At 46.9% G+C, this 24,507-nt stretch overlaps 1 protein-coding gene across 1 annotated transcript; it reads right to left on the bottom strand.

Annotated features, from left to right (window-relative positions):
• Window positions 1-1,793: 1,793 nt before the first annotated feature.
• On the bottom strand, window positions 1,794-7,451 carry LOC143806984 (protein kinase C theta type-like). Its single transcript, XM_077288135.1, has 8 exons — window positions 6,726-7,451; window positions 6,247-6,401; window positions 4,847-5,100; window positions 3,493-3,555; window positions 3,246-3,384; window positions 2,891-3,082; window positions 2,616-2,748; window positions 1,794-2,167 (listed from the first exon to the last, which is right to left on the bottom strand). Coding segments are annotated over exons 1-8 (1,578 nt in total). The 5' UTR covers window positions 7,366-7,451; the 3' UTR covers window positions 1,794-2,165.
• Between the last annotated feature and the right edge of the window lie 17,056 nt (window positions 7,452-24,507).

Genomic DNA, 24,507 nt, shown 5'->3' with positions numbered 1-24,507 from the left:
AATTCTTGGGTGGTTTGACCCACATATAGTTTTGGACAGTCACAGATGAGTAAGTATACCAAATTCATTGACCTGTAATTGAAATAGCATTTAGGCCTGATAGGGAAAGGTAAAGTGGTAACTGTGAAACCATCTTGTGAGATCATGAACTGACATACATTGCACCTTCCACAGGGGTAGGTGCCAAAAATCTTATTACCCCTTCCAATATTGACTTTAGGTCTATGATAGTGGCTGTGGCACCATTGGTCCTTCAGATTTTGAGCTCTCCTAGCCACTATTTTAGGGGTCTGGGAGATGCAAGAAGACAGTTTGGGTTCGCTTAATAGAATGTTCCAATTTTTGGACAAAATTTTATGGACATCCGTCCATTGATTATTAAATGTCGTGACTAAGGAATGGGATCTATTGGAATCACGAACCTGTTTCTTTAGCAAATTTGACCGTTCCGTTCCATTCGTGTGTTGGAAAGCTCTTGAGACCACTTTCTTAGGATATTTCCTGTTGGAGAATCGGGTAGTTAGATCTTTAGCCAGAGAGTGAAAATCCTCATCAGAGCTGCAGTTTCTACGGAGTCTTAGAAACTGACCTTTGGGGATTCCATTTCTTAGATACTATGGATGGAAGCTGTTATAATGGAGAAGGCTATTAGTCGCAGTAGCTTTCCGATGGAGACAAGAACAGATCTTTCCACCTTGGATCGAGAGCTTGATATCTAGAAATTCGCATTTCTGCATATCATGCCGCATAGCTCAGTTACCCAGCGCTATTATAACAGCACGGTTACTTTAAATAAATCTGGTGATTATGTTCATAATCTCCATTTGGCTGTTACTTCATGCTATATAAGGTATATTTATCTCACACTGGCCACTGAACAAGACAGAATCCCAGTTCATACCTTTTGGATCTTATCTGTCCGTTTGTATCATGTGCATGTAAAGGTGTGCCCTGCCTTCCCTTTGAGCTGGGCATTATATTGATGTGGTCTCACATGGCTGTGTGGCCACTAGTTGGGCCCAGTCCTTCTCAGCCCTTATCCACATGCATCTCACTTGCATGGTTTTTAATATTAGAGTAAGGGCTGCCCCAATTACGGTCACCGTGAAGTGGTGGGACGGCTTTGCATTGTTTTGTTAAAAAAACATGTTAACTAAGTACCGTATATTATTTTCATGCACTATGTTTTCAATATATTAACTGCGGGGTATTCAATCATTATGTTTCTGTCTGTATTTTTCTTCTGTTCAGTGGCCAGTGTGAACGTGCGCTTACATTTTGTATGCACACCAGTTTACATCCCAGTTCATAGCTTTTGGGGTTTTTTAGACTTAAACCTAATCTAACACTACTAGACCTATACCAAATTTAACTCTACCAGTTCTAAACCTAACACTACTAGGTCTAAACCTAATCAAACATTCCTACCTCAAATCAAACACTAATTGACCTAATATATATTTTTTTACAGCTGTGGTGTCTTCGCAGGAGCTACAACCAGCTCTGCGGGTGCCGGATGTCGCACCTCCACCAATCTAATATTGATGACCCATCCATAACTAAGTAGTGGACAACCGTTTTGTAATAATTCCTACTGCAGGCCAATTTCATCTCCCAATTCATGCACTTATTCTATAGAAAGATGAATCTATGGACTAATGTGATAATCTGCTTTTATTACGGATGTACACCGCTGCATGTCTCAAGGAAATATGGAAGGGAAGGGAGGACATGTGGGAGAGGGAAGATAAGGACACAAGAAACATGCAAAAAGCAGCATAAAAGAAAGCTACTAATAGCCACAGAAACATGCTCCGATGTAAGATTCTGGTCTTCTCAGGCCGATGGTCGGCAGTGGGACCAGGAGTGACGGTTTCTGTGATCTTCTCTGTTTATTTTTAGAAGAAAGAGCAGCCGCGTCCTTCTCTGGTCAATATCATGTAGATGAAGGAGCAGCCGCATCCTTCTCTGGTCGATATCAAGTAGATCAAGGAGCAGCCGCTTCCTTATCTCTGTCTTGTAGGTAGATGGTTTGTGATGGAATATCCATATGTTTGTCATAGTCCGGTAATAAAGAAAGTCCAATGTGCTTGTCCAGTCCGATAAATGTAAATGTTCATTCCTCGATGTTTCCGGAATGGAGCTAATTATTATCAGCCTAATCCTCCTGTAAGAAGACAAAATGTACAGATCTGAGAATCGGCGACTCACATATATACCGTATGCTAAAGGGTTAATGTACTGATTAGTAGAGATGAGAGAATAAATTCTCGGCTGCCCTGGTCCAGTTGCCACATCAGTATTCCGTGACCGCTGGACGGGAGCCCTGCAAGCTGCATCATGCCCTCTGGATCCCCCAGCGCCCCCTCTGACTTGTAGGTCCAGTGAAATATCACACACCCATGAAGTCACACCTGGCCTACTAATAAGAAGAGGCGTCAGAGAGGCCGACAGGATGGGTCTGTTTACAGGACTCTTGTCTGGTGGCTGTGGACTAATGACGTGGGTTCTGTACCAGGGTCCTGCAAATTGATTCTTTCTTCTATAATGATGAGGATATACATGTGTTACTGGGCAGTAGTAACACTATGGATATTCCTATGTGTGATACTTACATCTTTGCCCCCATCGGAATGGTGGGTCGGCTGTGCCGGACTCCACGTAGCTCCAGTTTATGGAGAGGAAGAATAGTTGCTCTCGGATGAATGATGTTATTGGATACCGAGCAGTTGGAGTTTTGCAGAGAAGCTGGAAAATGACAGAGACCATTAATCAGTATATTGTGTACTATTACTGATATGATGCGGACAGTCCATAGACATTGTGTAATGACATATCTTCTATCTCCCCTTATAATCCCCCTTATCCTTCTTCTTATGATCTTACTTACCCCTTCTAGGATGTTATGGGCATCGATGGGCATCCAGGGTGGAAAATATGGGTCATCCTCCCACAGAGACAGGTGGTATTGCTCCAATGTGCCTCTGCTGTAGAACGGCTGTGTCCCCACAATCATAATGTACATGATGACACCAAATGAGAAGGAATCTGCTAGATAGTTGAAGCCTTTTCCATCCATTATCTGTGGGAACATAAGATAGGAGATGAGCTGAATATACTGGGAAGGGGATTTACAAACAGAAGCTACAAGGACCGGTCTGTGATTAGATATGAGCCGGATACAGTGGGATCAGATTAATCCTCAATCCTACTATCGACATCAATCACACAGGGATGTCTCTTACCTCGGGTGCGATGTAACCTTGGCTGCCAACAAAACCATACAAAAGGTCATCCTCAGCTACGTTCACGGCTGATGCACCAAAGTCTGATATTCTTATATGTCCCATGTCATCGATGAGGACATTCTGAGGCTTCAGGTCACTGCAGGAAGAAGGAGCAGACACTCATTGTGAGGATAATTCATGAACAGAACTTTCTACAATAGACGTGTAAGGAGACAACAGAAATTTATGAAGATGAGCTGATTACCAATGTATCACGCCGTGTTCATGGAGGAACTGGATTCCGCAAATCATTTCTGCCGCAAAGAGTCTGTGGAGTAGAAAGTAGAGGATGGATCAGTGGTTACATACACAATCATGCAGAGAACATCAGGAGATCGCACACGTGTCCTATTCAGGGCTTCATTTTCTCCTGTTGTCATTGTAACACCCCAGGTAACCGGTTGTTACAGTGATGTTGCCTTCCTTTCAGGGAGGGTGATGTCATGCCTGGAGGCAAGGAGGATTCCCTTTAACAGGTAATACACCTACATGCAACACATTCTGAATCCAGGCCAGAAAGGGGCGCTCTGAACCCGGATTCAGGGGAGCTTCCCCCAGATATATATATATTCCGGTCTGGAGGAGGAGTTAGAGAGTTGGTAGCAGAAGTTGAAGGAGAGTGGAGTGAGAGCAGAGAGTGGGGCCATGCAGCCACATGTGGTGCTGCTACTCCAGGACAGAAGAGAACCAGATGGGTTTCAGTGATAGCAAGTATCTGAGGGGAGAAGCAAAGAAAGGAGCTCGGAGGGGAACTGTGATTGGGCACCCTCTGAGTTGAAGCGCAGGAACCGGGCACCAGGAGCCGGAGGCTGTGTCGCACTCCATGTCCCACAGCAGCACTGGAGGGCAGAAGACTTTATGTAGTCTGTGTGCACCCACACCCAAAGGTGCAGCAATACACAGAGAGCTCGGGTCGTGATAGAAACCCTGTAAAAAGGCTTGCATTGCCCACCATATGGGGTACTTTCACAGGACAGGAGAGAGGACCTTGTAAGGGAGCCACCGGCAGCAAGCACCTCGCAAAAGAAGGAAGGAAGGCTTACAGCCCTCACCTGGGAGAGGGATCCATCATTGCCTCCAGGCTGGCCGGATGACACCAACACCTGTTGCTGGTACCCTGGACTGAGACTGTCTACATCAGTAACCAGGTAAAGAGATTGCAACCCTGTGTCCTCCGTTTATTTCCGGCACCACACCATCTTTGCCCAAACACCCCGGAAGTCCTGGGGACCCAGCTTCACCTGTGGGAAGCGATACCATCTTTGCTGCAGTACTATCACCCCCAGAGGACCCCTTTAAGCAGCGTTGGTCACTCCTGACCGAGTACCACAGGTGGCATCATGAACATTTCCTATTTCTGCAAACTTTATTTAAATCCCTTTAAAGACCGTCCCTTTTACTTGGGCACCCAGGGCCATGGACCAGGTCGCCGCCACCGTGACCACCCCTTTAATAACAACCGAACCAGGTACAGAGTACCCCCCGACCCTGGCGGGCGTTCCACCATTGCTCTAGGACTACAATGCACGGGCAGCGGATTATCAGCCGGTAGAATTTACCTTGATGTTTCCATATCAAACGATATAGACTGAGCCAGGTGGCCATACAGATCTCTTCCGACCACATACTCCATGGCTATGATATATTCTGTCGGTGACTCTACACACCCCCGCAGAGTTGTTATGAAGGGGCAGCCGAAAGCCATTCTCAGGATATCTATTTCTTTAGTGATTGTTTCTTTATGACATGAACTTTTTGCAATTTTTTTTACGGCCAGCTTCTCGTCAGTGTCTGGATCAGATGCCAAGATGACCTGGAAAAAAACACAAGAGATCAGACCAAACTCTGCCATCTATTTAAGGGATCTGTCTAATGCAGGGGTTGGTAATTAATTGTCCCTATGGGCCACATGGCTGTTGTGGAGGGCCGAGCCAACAGGCCGAACTTATGATTTCCCACTGTCCCCCATTATTTTGCTCTGTACACTGTAAGGCCTGAAGCTCCCGCAGGCGCGATCTGGTTCTGTCGTCGCACCTGCTGCGCTGAGACTCAAATGCACAGGATGAAAGACCTAAAGGCCCTATGCAAGCGATACATAACACCTAAACTGAGTGTTCCAGAAAGGACAAATAGCAAAGATATAGAATATACCCAATAGGGGCAGGGGGCTCAATATCATCAATAAAGGAAAATATATCAAGTTTATAGAAATAATTACAATAGAAACAAAAGTGGCTGTGAAAGAGAAGACTATAAGACTCACAGAGAGAAACAGACAGAAATCGATCGATCGATGGCTCTAATGACAAAATGATATAGGAATAACATAAACCAGACATACAGTGGTGAACAGAAAAATGCTCAAGATAGACTTAGCGAACAGACAAATTCAGAAATAGGTGTACAGAGATACAAGTAACAACGTACAGGGCAGATAAAGCCCCATGGGTCTGAACACTGCTCACTTTAGGCATGGCAGACCAGTGTAACAAGGGGAGCCAGGAGGGGGCGCCACTGGTCTTGCATCTCCTCATATGATTTGTATGAGGGCAGGTTTAGGGGATTCGTGCTTCTTACTTTTGGGATTTTTGGATGCTCTGTTGATCGACTTCTATCTGTTTCCCTCTGTGAGTCTTTTAGTTCTTTCCCAACCACTTTTGTTGTCATTGTAATTATTTCCCAATAAACTTGATATATTCTCCTTTATTGAAAATATTGAGCCCCCTGCCCCTTCTTCCTATTGGGTATATTCTATATTTGTGCTATTTGCCCTTTTTGGAATGCTCAGTTTAGGCTTTATAAAGGTCCGGATGTGGCCGGGGGGCCGCACTTTGCCCATGTCTCACTAGTTATCCCCATTCTCATTACATATGAACACCCTGTAATGAATATGTCTGTCCTCCTGTGTATCGGGGGTAGGACACATTGGGGGCGCGGAGGAGGAGAAATTCACACTTACCTTTCCGAAGCATCCCTCTCCCAGGTTTTTGTGGAATACAAGGTGGCAAAGGTTAATGGGATTAATTTCTCTTATGGGACAAATAAGGGAACTGACATCTGTAGGGTCTTCTACTGGCGTCACCGCAGAATCCGGGGGCATCTTATCACTTCCATCTATTGAGATGATACAAAATGTATTAATAAATATCTCTCCAGAACCGACATTACATTTGTAATCAGATTTCTAGAAATGAGCAGGAGATGTCTAATATTTGGGGCTGCATTTATCAAAAATGCCCTGTTTCCCATAGCAACGAATCACAGCACAGATTATCGATCTCTTACCATTCTATAGAACACTGAAATGTGACTGGTTGCTATGGGCAACAAGGACAGTTCTTCCATTAGTCAGCATTGATAACTGAGATTTGTATATAATATTAGGAGTATAAGCCTCCTCACTCCCAGTCTTATTCTACTCAGCTGTTTCCATCTTACCAGGCTCATCTTCCTCCATTGATCTTTCTGGTGAGGAATCACTTAGATGGAAGAGAAAATCCGGGATGGAAATGGTTTTGGTTGATGACCAGGATCCGCATAGGGCACCATTCCCATTAATAATGGGTGAAGCATAGGTGAGATGTCTCCTGCATTGGACAGCCCAGTCTCTGTTGTTCCTCATTCTCTCCTTAGCTGCCATTCTTTGCAGGTTCGGGGTGTCTTGGCTTTCAGCCCTGGATGACACCTGTCTCTGTGTTCCCTGGAGAACCTCGTCCAGGTTGATCTCTGCGCTGATGTTTCTGCGCTTATTCAGGATGGCCTCCTTATTTCTCTTCCGTATCTCGGTGGCCAATTTTCCAATCTTCTTGAGTGAGACAGGAATGGCCCTCTGAAGCTCATCATCCGAGAACTCCATGGGGGTCTCCATTTTCCTTCTATTTGAAAGGATCTCTTGTCTTTTGGTCTTTCTTGTCATATCCAGATGTTGTCGTTTTGACGCCATTTTTGTAGCATCAGTGTCCATGTCCGGTGGCATTATGTCACTTCGCCCTAAAGCGAAAAATACCAGCTCTTCATGGATCACTCTCCTCTCTCTCAGAACCCGATCTCTTTGGGCTCGTCTTCTCTCTGTCGCCATTAGAATATCTTTTTCTTCGTTTATCACGAGAAAAAAAAAGGGCCGCCTCACCCTTGGAAGTCTGTAAGGCAGTGATTTCCCTTAGGTGGAAGCTGGAATCTAGAATGTGATGATGTCATCACATCACTTGTGACATAGATTTATCGTGATGTCATAGGAATCGGATTCTATTAGTTCCTCTATCTGTAGAGTCGGCCAAGGCAATAGTGATCGCGGCATCTAATTAGTGGACACTTTTTGTAATGAAACATCTACCCCAATGTGGTCACAGGGCACCAATTGGTTGCCACTTTAGTACACATAGTGGCCAAATATTCAACTCCCCTAGTTAATGTAGCAAGAAAAGAAAGTAAAATAGAATGTTTAACATGAGGAACATTACAAATAACAATAAAATAAAACCCTTTCTGCTGGTTTATGTCAAAACTTTTCCCATAAATGACATATAAATGTTATTTTCCTGCCTTATGGCCATAAAAGTATCACTATGACGTCATCCCATTACTTACCTGCACGAAGATCAGCATAAAAATAAAAAGCAAAGGCCGACTTGTCTCCCACAACACAAAATAGAAAGTGATCCAAATGTCGTATGTACCCGAAAATGGAAGAAAACGCCAACAGCTCGCCCCACCAAAAACCAGTCCTTACACAGATCTATTGCTAGGAAATACTAATCTTATTTGTCTATAAATATGGCCACAAGTTCTTATTTTAATGCATTTTATTGGGCAAATGTACAAAATGTAAAATAAATTCTGTATAAATGTTCCTGCTGTAATGATGCTGAGCGCAGAATAAAGATGAAGCGTTCTTGATGCCACATGATAAACGCCTCCAAAAATGACTTGTTCCTTAGTACGGACTCATTTTCTTTACTGTCCACATACAGTGTCCTTGTAAAAGTCCCACAAGCTGCTGTGATCTCAGGCTCATTCATCTGAGGGTCTTTTTGGTGGGTGCTCTGTCCATGTCTGTGACTGACTGTACACGGACGGCGCACAGAACAGACCGGACACTGATGGACACACAATGAATATTTCATTCTAACCTTACTGCTAATGGCCGATCACATATCCAAATACTCACTGTCCAGTGTGGAGATAAGCCTTTAGGGAGCATCTTCTGCGTTGTGCTGGTAAGATCCCATTCTTGTCACTAGTTATAATGTCAGTGTATCCAACCTTAAAGTGTCCTTACTGGAGATGAGTGAGCACTAAAATGCCCGGGTGCTCGTTACTGGAACCGAGCAATTCCTAATACTCACAAGTAATGAGTATAATGAGAGACAATGGGAAAGCCGAGCTTTATATTGGCAGACCCTACAAAGAGGTCTGGGGGGCAGTGAAAATGTTGAAATGGGTGGAAAAAGGGCTGAATGGAAGGAGAACAGCATGGGGAAGACCCCTGGATCACCAGTGGCGTACATGCAAATCAAGGGGTCCCGTAGCAGAAGTTCTAATTAGGCTCCCCCAAAAAAAGAAATAATTGTCGGGGTCACAGAACAGCATATCTTACAACTTTCCAGCATTTACATTGTAATTTTCCTCCTACTGAAGCCCTAGATTCCTCTTTCATTGCCCTCATAACGCATGATGCCAATAAAGGTGCCCCCAGACACAATATGATACCCCCATGGTGAATTAGCCTACTGTACCCCACCTCAGCTTTCAGGGCAAAGTATGGTGACCCCAACACAGTATGATCCCCCAACTGTGACCCCCACACAGCCCCCCATGCAGTATAATGGACCTACATACAGTATAATAGCTCCTCACTGTATAATGGCCTACACTAGTCCTCCAAATAGTACAATGGCCCCCACACAGCCCTCCACATAGTATGACAGACCTCACACAAACCTTCACACTTTGTTTGCATACAGTATAATAGATCCCCACAAAGGCATCCAGATATAATAAAAAACCCACATAACCTTCCACATAGTATACTGTGTTCCCACAATCCTCTATATAATGCACCCCCATGGTCCAACACCCAATATACAGCACCCCCCATTGTCCAACTTACAATATAATGCACCCCCACGGTCCTTCATACAATATATTGAAACCCCCATGGTCCTCCATACAGTACAATGCATTCCCCATGGTAGTCCAATCAATAAAATGCATTCTCCATGGTCCTCCATGCAATATAAAGCACTCCCCTGTTGTGGATTCTGTTTTTGGGCTCCCTCTGGTGGTTACGGCTGGTACTGGGTGACTTTGGTGGGTTGCGGTCTCTGGTTTCCACCTGTCCATCAGAGGCTGGGTGTTTCCTATTTAACCTGGCTTTCCTGTCATTCCCTTGCCGGCTATCAATGTACTCAGATGTGCTCAGTTTGGTTCCTGACTACCTGCTCCCAGATCTCTCAGGATAAGCTAAGTTTTGTTTTTCAGTTGTTTGGTTTTTTGTCCAGCTTGCTAATTATGACTCTATGCAAGCTGGTAGCTCTAGTGGGCTGAGGTTCTCCCCATGTGCCATGAGTTGGCACATGGGTTCTTGTAATCTCAGGATGGTTTTTGATTAGGGTTTTTTGCTGACCGCTCAGACCCCTTTTGTATCATTCTGCTTTCTAGTTATAGCGGGCCTCATTTTGCTAAATCTATTTTCATCTCTATGTGCGTGCCTTCCTCTCATTTCACCGTCAATACATGTGGGGGGCAACTATACCTTTTGGGGTTCATTCCTCTGGAGGCAAGCTAGGTCTTTATTTCCTCTGCAGTGCTAGTTAGCTCTTAGGCTGGCGCGTGGCATCTAGAATCAACGTAGGCACGCTCCCTGGCTATTTCTAGTTGTGTTTGTCAGGAGTAGGGCAGCGGTCAGCCCAGGTTCCATCACCCTAGAGCTCGTCTGTTATTTATGTTATTTTGCTTGTCCAGTGCGATCCCCAGCCATTGGGATCCATGACAGTATAGCCGGCCCACAAAGTGTTAATTGTTTGGGCTGAAGCAGGAGAAGAAGAAGTGTTGAAGGGAATTTTTTTTTTTTTTTTCCCTCAGAGTTTTGCTACCTAGCCCTTAATTGCTGTCTAGCTGCTTCTTACCTCCTCTTAACCCTTGAATGGCTCTGACCTTAGCTGTTTAACATGGATGTCCAGAGTTTGGCTTCCAGCCTGAGTAATCTTGCTGCAAAAGTTCAAAACATACAGGATTTTGTTGTTCACACTCCCATGTCTGAACCTAGAATTCCTATTCCAGAGTTTTTTTCTGGAGATAGATCTACCTTCCTGAATTTCAGGAACAATTGCAAATTGTTTCTTTCTTTGAAATCTCGCTCCTCTGGAGACCCTGCTCAGCAGGTTAAGATTGTAATATCTTTCCTGCGGGGCGACCCTCAGAATTGGGCATTTGCATTGGCACCAGGGGATCCTGCATTGCTCAGTGTGGATGCGTTTTTTCTGGCACTGGGATTGCTCTATGAGGAACCTAACCTGGAGATTCAGGCTGAAAAGGCTTTATTAGCCCTCTCTCAGGGGCATGATGAAGCGGAAGTATATTGTCAAAAATTTCGGAAATGGTCGGTGCTTACTCAGTGGAATGAGTGCGCCCTGGCTGCAAACTTCAGAGATGGTCTTTCTGAGGCCATTAAGGATATTATGGTGGGGTTCCCTGCGCCTACAGGTCTGAATGAGTCTATGGCTATGGCCATTCAGATTGATCGGCGTTTACGGGAGCGCAAACCTGTGCACCAGTTGGCGGTGTCTTCTGAACAGGCACCTGAGACTATGCAATGTGATAGAATTCAGTCCAGAAGTGAACGGCAAAATTATAGGCGGAAAAATGGATTGTGTTTTTATTGTGGTGATTCAGCTCATGTTATATCAGCATGCTCTAAACGCACAAAAAAGGTTGATAAATCTTTTGCCATTAGTACTCTGCAGTCTAAGTTCATTTTGTCTGTAACTCTGATTTGTTCACTGTCTTCCATTTCCGTCGATGCCTATGTGGATTCGGGCGCTGCCCTGAGTCTTATGGATTGGTCATTTGCCAAACGCTGCGGTTTTAGTCTGGAGCCTCTGGAAGTTCCTATTCCTTTGAAGGGAATTGACTCTACACCATTGGCTATGAATAAACCGCAGTACTGGACACAAGTGACCATGCGCATGACTCCCGTTCATCAGGAGGTGATTCGCTTCCTTGTACTGTATAATTTACATGATGTACTAGTGCTTGGTCTGCCATGGTTACAAACTCATAATCCTGTCCTGGATTGGAAAACAATGTCTGTGTTAAGCTGGGGTTGTCAGGGGGTTCATGATGATGCACCTCTGATTTCAATCGCTTCATCTACTCCTTCTGAGGTCCCTGCGTTTTTGTCTGACTATCGGGATGTTTTTGAGGAGCCTAAGCTCAATTCGCTCCCTCCTCATAGGGATTGTGACTGTGCTATAGAATTAATTCCTGGCAGTAAGTTCCCTAAGGGTCGTTTATTTAATCTGTCAGTGCCAGAGCATACTGCTATGCGGAATTATATTAAGGAGTCCTTGGAAAAGGAACATATTCGTCCATCTTCGTCCCCTCTGGGAGCAGGTTTTTTTTCGTGGCAAAAAAAGATGGTTCCCTGAGGCCTTGTATTGATTATCGCCTTCTGAATAAGATTACAGTCAAATATCAGTATCCATTGCCATTATTGACTGATTTGTTTGCTCGCATTAAGGGAACTAGGTGGTTCACTAAGATAGATCTTCGCGGTGCGTATAATCTTGTGCGGATAAAACAGGGTGATGAGTGGAAAACCGCATTTAATACGCCTGAGGGCCATTTTGAGTATTTGGTAATGCCTTTTGGACTTTCTAATGCTCCTTCAGTCTTTCAGTCCTTTAAGCACAATATTTTCCGTGAATATCTGGATAAGTTTATGATTGTGTATTTGGATGATATTTTGGTGTTTTCTGATGACTGGGAGTCTCATGTTCTACAGGTCAGGAAGGTGTTTCAAGTCCTGCGGGCCAATTCTCTGTTTGTGAAGGGCTCAAAATGTCTCTTTGGAGTCCAGAAAATTTCTTTTTTGGGGTACATTTTTTCTCCTTCTACTATTGAGATGGATCCCGTCAAGGTTCAGGCGATTTGTGACTGGACACAACCTACATCTGTTAAGAGTCTTCAGAAGTTCTTGGGTTTTGCTAATTTTTATCGTCGGTTCATTACTAATTTTTCCAGTGTTGTTAAACCTTTGACTGATTTGACTAAAAAGGGTGCTGATGTTGCTAATTGGTCTCCTACGGCTGTGGAGGCCTTTCAGGAACTTAAGCGCCGGTTTTCTTCTGCTCCTGTGTTATGTCAACCAGATGTTTCACTTCCTTTTCAGGTTGAGGTTGATGCTTCCGAGATTGGAGCGGGGGCGGTTTTGTCACAGAGAAGTTCCGATGGCTCGGTGATGAAGCCATGTGCGTTCTTTTCTAGAAAATTCTCGCCCGCCGAGCGCAATTATGATGTGGGTAATCGGGAGCTTTTGGCCATGAAGTGGGCATTTGAGGAGTGGCGTCATTGGCTTGAGGGTGCTAGACATCGTGTGGTGGTCTTGACTGATCACAAAAATCTGATTTACCTTGAGTCTGCCACGCGTCTGAATCCTAGACAGGCTCGTTGGTCGTTGTTTTTTTCTCGTTTCAATTTTGTGGTTTCATACCTGCCAGGTTCAAAGAATGTGAAGGCAGATGCTCTTTCCAGGAGTTTTGTGCCTGACTCTCCTGGAGACTCTGGGCCTACTGGTATCCTTAGGGATGGGGTAATATTGTCCGCCGTCTCCCCAGACTTGCGACGTGCATTGCAGGAGTTTCAGGCGGATAAACCTGATCGTTGTCCACAAGAAAGACTGTTTGTTCCGGATGATTGGACCAGTAGAGTCATCTCCGAGGTCCATTCTTCTGTGTTGGCTGGTCATCCTGGAATATTTGGTACTAGAGACTTGGTGGCCAGGTCTTTTTGGTGGCCTTCCTTGTCAAGGGATGTGCGCACCTTTGTGCAGTCTTGTGAAGTGTGTGCTCGGGCTAAGCCTTGCTGTTCTCGGGCCAGTGGGTTGTTGTTATCCTTGCCTATCCCGAAGAGGCCTTGGACGCACATTTCCATGGATTTTATTTCAGATCTCCCTGTCTCACAGAAAATGTCCGTTATCTGGGTTGTGTGTGACCGCTTTTCTAAGATGGTTCATTTGGTACCCTTGCCTAAGTTGCCTTCCTCCTCTGAGTTGGTCCCTTTATTTTTTCAGAACGTGGTTCGTTTGCATGGGATTCCGGAGAATATCGTTTCTGACAGGGGATCCCAGTTTGTGTCTAGATTTTGGCGGACGTTTTGTGCTAGGATGGGCATTGATTTGTCTTTCTCGTCTGCATTCCATCCTCAGACGAATGGCCAGACGGAGCGAACTAATCAGACCTTGGAAACTTATTTAAGGTGTTTTGTTTCTGCTGATCAAGATGACTGGGTTGCCTTTTTGCCACTGGCCGAATTTGCCCTTAATAATCGGGCTAGTTCTGCTACTTTGGTCTCTCTTTTCTTTTGTAATTCGGGGTTTCATCCTCGTTTTTCCTCTGGTCAGGTGGAGCCTTCGGATTGTCCTGGAGTGGACGTGGTGGTGGACAGGCTACATCAGATTTGGAATCAGGCGGTGGACAATTTGAAGTTGTCTCAGGAGAAGACTCAGCAGTTTGCTAATCGCCGTCGCCGCGTGGGTCCCCGACTTCTTGTTGGGGACTTGGTGTGGTTGTCTTCTAGTTTTGTCCCTATGAAGGTCTCTTCTCCTAAGTTCAAGCCTCGGTTCATCGGTCCTTATAAGATCTTGGAGATTCTTAACCCTGTGTCTTTTCGTTTGGATTTCCCAGCATCGTTTGCTATTCATAATGTGTTCCATCGGTCGTTATTGCGGAGGTATGAGGTGCCCGTTGTTCCTTCGGTTGAGCCTCCTGCTCCGGTGCTGGTGGAGGGAGAATTGGAGTATGTTGTTGAGAAGATCTTGGATTCTCGTGTTTCCAGACGTAAACTCCAGTATTTGGTTAAGTGGAAGGGTTATGGTCAGGAGGATAATTCCTGGGTGGTCGCCTCTGATGTTCATGCGACTGATTTGGTCCGCGCCTTCCATAGAGCTCATCCTGATCGCCCTGGGGGTTCTCGTGAGGGTTCGGTGACCCCTCCTCAAGGGGGGGGTACTGTTGTGGATTCTGTTTTTGGGCTCCCTCTGGTGGTTACGGCTGGTACTGGGTGACTTTGGTGGGTTGCGGTCTCTGGTTTCCACCTGTCCATCAGAGGCTGGGTGTTTCCTATTTAACCTGGCTTTCCTGTCATTCCCTTGCCGGCTATCAATGTACTCAGATGTGCTCAGTTTGGTTCCTGACTATCTGCTCCCAGATCTCTCAGGATAAGCTAAGTTTTGTTTTTCAGTTGTTTGGTTTTTTGTCCAGCTTGCTAATTATGACTCTATGCAAGCTGGTAGCTCTAGTGGGCTGAGGTTCTCTACATGTGCCATGAGTTGGCACATGGGTTCTTGTAATCTCAGGATGGTTTTTGATTAGGGTTTTTTGCTGACCACTCAGACCCCTTTTGTATCATTCTGCTTTCTAGTTATAGCGGGCCTCATTTTGCTAAATCTATTTTCATCTCTATGTGCGTGCCTTCCTCTCATTTCACCGTCAATACATGTGAGGGGCAACTATACCTTTTGGGGTTCATTCCTCTGGAGGCAAGCTAGGTCTTTATTTCCTCTGCAGTGCTAGTTAGCTCTTAGGCTGGCGCGTGGCGTCTAGAATCAACGTAGGCACGCTCCCTGGCTATTTCTAGTTGTGTTTGTCAGGAGTAGGGCAGCGGTCAGCCCAGGTTCCATCACCCTAGAGCTCGTCCGTTATTTATGTTATTTTGCTTGTCCAGTGCGATCCCCAGCCATTGGGATCCATGACACTCCCCATGGTCCTCCATACAATATAATGCACTCCCCATGGTAGTCCAATCAATAAAATGTATTCTCCATGGTCCTCCATACAATATAATGCACTCCTCATGGTCCTCCATACAATATAATGCATTGTGCATGGTTTTTCATACAATATAATGCACTCCCCATGGTCCTCCAAACAGTAAAATGCACTCCCTATGGCCCTCCATACAACATAATACACTAACCATGGTCCTCCATACAATATAATGCATTCCGCATTGTCCTCCATACAATATAATGCATTCACCATGGTCCTCCATAGAAAATAATGCACCCCTCATGGTCCTCTATGCAATATAATACACTCCTCATGGTCCTCCAAACAGTAAAATGCATTCCCCTTGGTCCTCCATACAATATAATGCATTCGCCATGATCCTCCATACAATATAATGCACTCCCCTTGGTCCTCCATATAACATAATTAGTGATGAGCGAACGTGCTCGCCACTACTCGTTACTCGCCCGAGTATTGCTATGCTCGGCGTACTCGTCGAGCAGCGAGCATTTCCAGTATTATTCGGCGGTAACTGCAGTCTACACCCAGCAGTTTTGGCGGGCTTTAGAGTCCCAATCATGGTGCAGGGATTGCCTGCCAGGCCATGAAAAGCCACAGCCATCTTTGTTGTGGTCGTAAAGTGATTGGCTGAGCCGTACAGCATCATCCCGGTATAAGAGACCTGGCGCCGCACTGCACGCTGCATTCTGTTCCTGATTCAGCGAGAGTAGGGAGAGCTGCTGCCGAGATAGGGTCGGAATCGTGGTTTTAGAGTTAGTGTAGGTCTGCATTTCTTACATCCACAACTCCTCAGAAACCAACAGTCCTTGTTAGGGCTAATTTGTGGGTCCCGATATTGCAGCGCTAGGTAGGCAGGGCACAGCATATTCACATCAGTGCAAGGCCTGCAGGCACTGTATGTGCGTACATTGCTCCCACTGCATCCTTCCCAAAGTTCTATAACTGCCTGCTGCTGCAGCTTATTTACTGTCTATATGCCTATTTTTTTTTCCAAAAATCCCCCCCCTCCAAAAAAAAATACAGTCTGTTCTGCCAGAGTGAGGCCTGTTGAAAAGTTATAGTTTGTCAGGCATACGTAGCATAGTTGTGTGTGCTACCCTTGTGCCCCCCTTTTTTTAGTGTGTTTTAAATTCACTGAAAAAGGCCTCATATATCTCTGCTCCAAGTTTTGTCAATGGAGGCCCGTGTACTTTTTTTTTGGCTGTGTGATACTGAAATTCTATACAGCACTATTTCACATAAAAAAAATTCAAAGGCAACAAATTTGCCAGTGCGGTATTTTTGTTACAGCCGTCATATATCTCTGCTCCAAGTTTGGGCACTGGAGGCCGGTGTACTTATTTTTTGGCTGTGTGATACTCAAATTCTATACAGCGCTACTTAGCATAAAAAAAATGAAAGGCCACAGATTTGCCTGTGTGGCATTTCCGTTACAGCCGTCATATATCTCTGTGCTCCAAGTTTGGGCATTGGAGGCCGGTGTACTTATTTTTTTGCTGTGTGATACTCAAATTCTATACAGCACTATTTTGCATAAATTAACTTTAAGAAAAAAAATAAATAAATTGAATACAGTCTGTTAGGTCAGGCTGAGGCCTGCCTGGTGTTTGGGTTTGAAAAATCGTAGATTTGCAGGCATACTGATCACATATTATTTCGCTACTAATAAAGACATTTGTGTTGAGTATTTGAAATAGTGCAGTAGTCCATTTAAAATGGTTAAGGCAAAGGGCAAAGGACCGGGAAGTGGACGTGATGCTGATGGTGCATCCAGAGGACGAGGCCGTGGGCAACGTGAAAGTGGGAAACAACAAAGACCCACATCTTCTCGCTCAATCTTCCTGTCCCAGTTTCTAGGGGACCGCAGCACACCACTAATGAAGCCAGAGCAGTGTGAAACGGTTGTTGGTTGGATAGTGGATAATGCTTCCAGTCACTTAGCCACCACCACCACCACCTTGTCTTCCACATGGTCAAGTTTGAGTAGCCATGAGTGTGGCCAGGATATTCCTCACCCTGATCCTCCTTCCTCCCACCATGCCGAGTGCCCTGAGACAACTGATCCCACGCTTGGACACTCTGAAGAGCTGTTTAGTTTTCCATTTCAAGATTCAGAAATCTTTGCTGGTAAACTTGAAGTGGGGAAAGATGAGATCGCATGTTGAGCTGCCCAAAGCTTTGACCAGCCCCGGTCACTCGAAGGCGATGGTGGGAAAGTGTCACAAGAGGTGGACGATGATGAGACACAATTGCCAGAAAGTCAGGAGGAGGAGCAGGGTGCGGATGTCGAAGACGAGGTGGTGTATCACATAGTGACTGACCCAACCTGGCAGGAGGACCTGCATAGCGAGGACAGCAGCATAAATGGGGAAGATGGCATATCCCCCCAACATAGTAAGTATAGGAAAACTGACTGAACAGCAATCTAGTCTGAACTGGTGCATAACCAAAAAGTCTTACATAGCAAACAGATAATGGCTGCACTCAATTTTACTGTGCTAAAGCAAGGAAATGTGCGATACATGAAATGCGAATAGCATAATGGCTTGTGAAATCTATGAAAAAACACATGAGATGCTTAGCACAAGATTTGGCCAAAAATTGTGAGCCCATCCACCAAAAGTCAAGGTAATCTCAGATCGGATGGGTAACTAACCTGTCTGCCTAGTGTGAACACTTACCTATGGCTAATAACATGGTAACGCCTGCATTTATAGGAAGGTCAGAACCAACCGTGTTTGGATGTAATTAAAATCACAGCATGGTGAAGGGTGGGGCGTTAAAGTCAGAAAAAACAGTACATAGTAAATATAGGAAAACTGACTGAACAGCAATCTAGTCTGAACTGGTGCATAACTAACAAGTCTTACATAGTACATAGATAATGGCTGCACTCAATTTTACTGTGCTAACGCAAGGAAATGTGAGATACATGAAATGTGAATAGCATAATGGTTTGTGAAATCTATGAAAAAACACATGAGATGCTTAGCACAAGATTTGGTGGATGGGCTCACAATTTTTGGCCAAATCTTGTGCTAAGCATCTCATGTGTTTTTTCATAGATTTCCCAAGCCATTATGCTATTCACATTTCATGTATCGCACATTTCCTTGCTTTAGCACAGTAAAATTGAGTGCAGCCATTATCTATGTACTATGTAAGACTTTTTGGTTATGCACCAGTTCAGACTAGATTGCTGTTCAGTCAGTTTTCCTATATTTACTATGTACTGTTTTTTCTGACTTGAACGCCCCGCCCTTCACCATGCTGTGATTTTAATTACATCCAAACACAGTTGGTTCTGACCTTCCTATAAATGCAGGCTTTACTATGTTATTAGCCATAGGTAAGTGTTCACACTAGGCAGATAGGTTAATTGCCCATCCAATCTGAGATTACCTTGACGTTTGGTGGATGGGCTCAAAATTTTTGGCCAAATCTTGTGCTAAGCATCTCATGTGTTTTTTCATAGATTTCACAAGCCATTATGCTATTCACATTTCATGTATCGCACATTTCCTTGCTTTAGCACAGTAAAATTGAGTGCAGCCATTATCTATTTGCTATCCCCCCAACAGGCAGGAAGAAGCAGTGTGGTGGCCACAGACAAAAGGCGTGCATCCATTCCCCATAACACCAACATGGATGAAGTTGCCATTCTACCTGTGAGATCTTCCCGAGTCTGGCTATTTTTTATTGACTCTACCTATAACCCCAAAGAGGCCATTTGCAGCACCTGCCATGCCTGCATCAGCAGGGGTAGCAAAACAACCAGCCTGACCACCACCAGCATGATCAGGCACATGCAAGCAAAGCACCCGACTTTGTGGGCTGAACCCCAGGCTCCAGGACCACTGCCTGCTGGTCACACCACTGCTTCTTCCACTGTTTTGCATAGAAGCCAATCCCCATTACACCGTGCATGTGAAGATGCCTCTAGCCCTGCACCTGTTGTGGCTCACAGCATCATCAGCAAGCCCATCCACGTCCATGTCCCAGCACAGCGTTCAATTGTCTATAACCCAGTCTTTGGAATGCAAGCGGAAATACCCATCCAACGCCCCACAGGCCACAGTCCTCAATTCTAATATTTATCTTCTGCTTGCGCTAGAAATGCTGCCTTTTAGGCTTGTTGAGACGGAAGCTTTCCGCAACGTCCCAAAGTACTCGGTCCCCAGTCGCCACTATTTCTCCCTGTGTGCCATATCGGCATTACACCAGCATGTGTCCCACAACATTACCTGTGTCCTCAGCAATGCTGTTACCATGAAAGTCCACCTAACCACGAACACGTGGACAAGTGCTTGTGGGCAGGGACGGTACATCTCAATGACAGCACACTGGGTTAACGGGTTAACATAGTGGAAGCTGGGACCCAGTCGGACCTTGGGATGGAACACATCCTCCCCACGCAGAGGATTGCTGGCCCTACGTCATTCAGGGTTGCCCCCACAGTCTACAGCTTCTGCACCTCCTCCTCCTCTTCATCCTCCATGTCTGAAATCAACACATCAGTGAGAAGCTGGAAGCACTGCAGCACTGCCTCAGCCAAGCGGCAACAGGCTGCGCTGAAGCTAATCTGCATAGGTGATAAACCGCACAATGCAGAAGAGTTGTGGACAGCTCTGAAAGAGCATTCAGATGTTTGGATGACACCGCTGAACCTACAGCCAGGCATGGTCGTGTGTGAAAATAGCCGTAACCTGGTGGCTGCTCTGAGGCAAGGTGAGCTCACACACTGCCCTTGCTTGGTCCATGTGCTTAACCTTGTGGTTCAATGTTTTCTGAAAAGCTACCCGGAGCTGCCGAATCTGCTAGTGAAAGTACACCGTCTGTCTGCCCATTTTAGAAAGTCAGCTACAGCTTCAGCCGCCCTTGCCGTGCTTCAGCAGCACTTTCAGCTTCAAGCTCACCGACTGTTGTGTGATGTCCCCACGTGCTGGAACTCTATGCTGCATATGTTGGAAAGGACTTGTGAGCAGAAGAGGGCCGTTGTTGACTACCAACATCAACAAGGCGGTCGAATTTCAGGTCAGACTCCACACACATAAGACCTCAGGAGTGGACATGGATGTCAGACATATGTAACTGTAGGGGACAGGGACCTGGTGAGCTGTGCAGACGGGTGGAACCATTGTTGCCGGGAGTCGGGGTTCCGGGGGACGGATTTGAGGGGTGCATGGGAAGCCAGGCTCATGTGACAGGAGGCAGAGTGACGCAGGGAGAGGAGAGGATAAAAAGCAAAACGCGCGAAAGCAGGGGCAGAGAAGCGCGGGAAATCTCTGAGGAGAGGAAACTGCAGCGCAGTTGCTGTGAGTGTGCAGGCCGCAGTGAGACTTGCAGGAAGCAGGGGGAAAACGTGCAACAGACACTGCGGGCAATTACTGGAGCCCCCAAAAAGAGACGCATTCGTCGTCAGCGACCCCCCAGGCAGAGGGGTAGTGCTGACCAGCTCAGGGACAGTATTACCGCGCTCCCTGAGAACACCTTGCCAGAGAGTGCTACAGACTCGCATGGTTTCGTCTCAGCTGTGACTGATACTGATTATTCTCCTAATCCTCCTCAAAAAGACTCTTCTCTGGACTGGGAGGCTGTTACCTCGGATCAACGTCCGCCTGCAGGAGGGAACGCAGCACCGCAAAAGACATTCTGGACTCGACTCTACGCCTGGGCCCGTCGCCAGAAGACACCTCCTTCCTCCGCCATCAGGACTACGGCGTTGTCGGAGCCTCCCCGTCAGGACTACATCGCTGAACCAGCACTGATAAGTGACCGTTGTTGACTTTATCTTAGTAGGGAGTCACTAGTGAGGCGCTGCCGCGTTCTACGGGTGTAGTTCAGGGCGGCCATATAATAATTGGGATTTACTGCGAGATTGTGTTCTTGTATATAAGTTCCCTGCGTGGAAAACGTTTGTTATCTTTTTGGTTGGAAGTTAAAAAGAAAGTTAAAAACGCTATTTGCTTTCTGGCTCCTATTTGTCCCTGCATCCTTCTTTACCTGCGGTCTCTACATTTGGCGTAGTCGGCAGGATGCAGGATCCAAAGAAGGAGCCAGAAGATACGGAGGATGGGGCTGGGCCTAGAGCTTCTCTCTCATTGGGGGCCATGTTAAACAATTTGCCCAAGTTTAATGGGAGCAACATGTTGTTGTGGAGCTGGACTGAGAGGATGAGGGGGCTGTTGAGAATGCATCCTATGACCCCGGCCCTGGAAGCTGAGGTAGCCATTATGGCATTAGACGGAGAGGCCCGAGATTCAGTGATGTTGAGACCCCCCACAGAGCGGAATACTTTTACCGGGGTGTTACATGTGTTAGAGGGGACGCACGGGGATCCCACCGACGTGGGAGAGCTGCGGGCCCGGTTGTTTGGACGGCGACAAAAAGAGGGCGAGACTGTCACTCAGTACATGAATGCTCTGCAAGAGCTAAACATTGCAATCGTGCGGAAAGATGGTATGGGGATGGGACATGTCGACGTGACCCTGCGCGACCAACTGGTGACGGGACTGCGGGATGAGTTGACCAAACAGGCTCTACGTGAACGAGTGCGGGTCGACCCGCGCCTGACTTTCTCCGACATAGGCAATGAGGCCCGCACCCGGGAGCAAGAGAGGGGGGTGACGGTCCTGACAGGAGAGGCTCGGGTTATCCAGACCGCTGCACCAGGAGGGGGTGAGCCGTCGTGGGTTCAGGAGATGCGGCAGGAGCTCAAACAAATCCGAGACGAACTGGCCGAAGTAAAAAAAAATGCGCGAAGCCCAAGGGAGCTACCCCGGGGGCAAGGGTCTGGGAGTCCAGCTCGTGGCGCTCGTTCAGGATATTATCCGGTCTCCGGTGCTTGCTATGGTTGCGGGGAGGCAGGACATTTCGCACGGGAGTGCCCCCGGAGAGGGAGGGCCTCGTCACGGCGGGCGTTAAACTAGAGGACTCCGAGCTAAGGGGACGACGCTCGGAGTCAGAATCCCCGCGGATGGGTGGTGAAAGTCCCAAAAATTTGGTTGCCAGCTGCCCCCTGGTTTGGGCAGAGTTTGAAGGGCGGGCTGTACGTTGTCTGGTGGACACCGGATCTCAAGTCACGACTATGCCTGAGGCCTATTTTAGAAAACACTTCCCTGTGTCAGTCAGACCCCAATGGGGCCCCGTAATCCGGTTGCAGGCCGCCAATCAGCTGCCCATCCCAGTGGAAGGGGTCACCTGGATGCAAATATCTTTATGTGGGAAAGACCTGGGCCGCCGGGGGGTTGTGTTGACACGGGGGGATCCCAGCCCACAACATATCGTGACTTTGGGGATGAATGTATTGAAGGACTTTGGCAGTTTGCTGTTACGGGAGACCACACAAGAGACACTCAATCAGTGGGGGACCAGTACACCTCAAGGCTCCGTGTTCAGACAGTTAGTGAGGGAAGTCCGTGTGCAAGAGACCTTTCAGGAGGGAGACATACTAGGGAAAGTAATCACCTCCCCGACAGCAGAAGTGACGTTTCCCCCAGGACAGACTGTTATATCCCTGCCCATCCGAGCTCGCATCCCTCTGGAAGGAGTGCAAGTGCAGGTTGAGCCCACCTTTACGTCCCCTTTGCCCACAGGACTGCTGGTGGCCCGATCTCTGGCTACTGTTAAAAATGGAGCCGTACCAGTGCGATGTGTGAATGTGGACGAACACGATGTCGTGCTACGGGTCCGAAGTGAGATGGCCAAAGTGTTACGACCGTTAGAAGTGATGCCTCCTCCAGATACTTTACAGTTAAAGGTGGATTCCCCTGATCCCTGGATGGTCAGTGTCCGGTCTACACAGGATCCTGAGCTGATAGCGTTACGAAAAGGTCAAACTATTCTGGAACATATGCGAGCAGAATTACCGGGTCTGGATCCATCACAAGTCTCGCGAGTGCAGCGGCTCCTTGGACACTATGCTGAAGTGTTTGCGCAACATGAAGATGATTTTGGCTGTACCACGGCCATCGAACATGGAATTCCGACCGGAGATACAGTGCCCATCAGGGAGCGGTACAGACAGATTCCCCCGCAGATGTACCAGGAAGTAAAGACGTTGTTAGGCCAGATGCTACAAAAGGGAGTGATCCGCGAGAGTCAGAGCCCGTGGGCTGCCCCGATCGTGCTGGTGCGGAAAAAGGACGGCACGCTCCGGTTCTGTGTGGACTATCGTAAGCTAAATGCATGCACCGTCCGAGACTCTTATCCACTTCCCCGTATCGAGGAGTCTCTCTCCGTGCTGGGTCGGGCCAAATATTTTTCCACCTTAGACCTAGCCAGCGGATACTGGCAGGTCCCGATGACAGAAGCAGATCGTCCTAAGACAGCGTTCATCCTTCCCATGGGACTATTTGAGTTCAATCGAATGCCGTTTGGGCTGGCCAACGCTCCAGGCACCTTCCAACGATTAATGGAGCGGTGTCTGGGGGATTTGAATTTCGAGGCCACTCTCATTTATCTGGATGACATCATCATCTACGCCCCAACATTCGAGGAACATCTGTGCCGACTGGAACAGGTACTAGACCGGTTGCTGAAATACGGGCTTAAGGTGAAGCCCCAGAAGTGTCACTTGTTCCGGGAACAGATCGAGTACCTGGGGCATGTGGTGTCCGCCGAAGGAGTCCGGCCATCGCAGGAGAAGATTGCTGCAATCCAGGAGTGGCCCACACCGGAGACCGCTAAAGATGTACGGGCGTTCTTGGGCCTCGCTGGGTACTACCGGCGCTTCGTGAAGAATTTTGCTCGCCGTTCTCACAATCTACAAGTCCTGCTGAAAGGAAGCTCCCCCAAGGAACGGGGAAAGAAGATACAATGGCAGGAGCCACAAGAAGCAGCGTTCCGGGACTTGAAGACAGCTCTCATGGAGCCGCCGGTGTTGGCTTATGCGGACTTTTCGCAACCGTTCATCCTACACACCGACGGCAGCTCTCAGGGATTGGGGGCTGTGTTGTCTCAGGTTCAGGATGGGCGGGAGAGAGTGATCGCCTATGCGAGTCGGTCTCTTCATGACTCTGAGTTGAACCCAGACAATTACAGTTCTTTCAAGGTGGAGCTGCTGGCCGTGGTGTGGGCTATGACGGAGCGGTTCGCTGAGTACCTGGCCGGTTCCGAGGTGCTGATACGCACGGATAACAACCCATTGGCACATCTGGAAAATGCGAAATTGGGTGCCCTAGAACAGCGCT

Source organism: Ranitomeya variabilis, chromosome 1 (assembly GCF_051348905.1).
Source record: "Ranitomeya variabilis isolate aRanVar5 chromosome 1, aRanVar5.hap1, whole genome shotgun sequence".
Lineage (NCBI taxonomy): Eukaryota > Metazoa > Chordata > Amphibia > Anura > Dendrobatidae > Ranitomeya > Ranitomeya variabilis.
The sequence above is the reverse complement of the archived record's forward strand: the minus strand, read 5'-3'. Positions and strand labels throughout refer to the sequence as shown.

Coding starts and splice junctions, on each gene's coding strand:
- LOC143806984 (XM_077288135.1), bottom strand. CDS start 7,365: ATGGCGACAGAGAGAAGACGAGCCCAAAGAGATCGGGTTCTGAGAGAG. Junction 3,556..4,846: donor TTTGATATGGAAACATCAAG/GTAAATTCTACC, acceptor TCTACTCCACAG/ACTCTTTGCGGCAGAAATGA. Junction 3,385..3,492: donor GAACACGGCGTGATACATTG/GTAATCAGCTCA, acceptor TTCTTCCTGCAG/TGACCTGAAGCCTCAGAATG.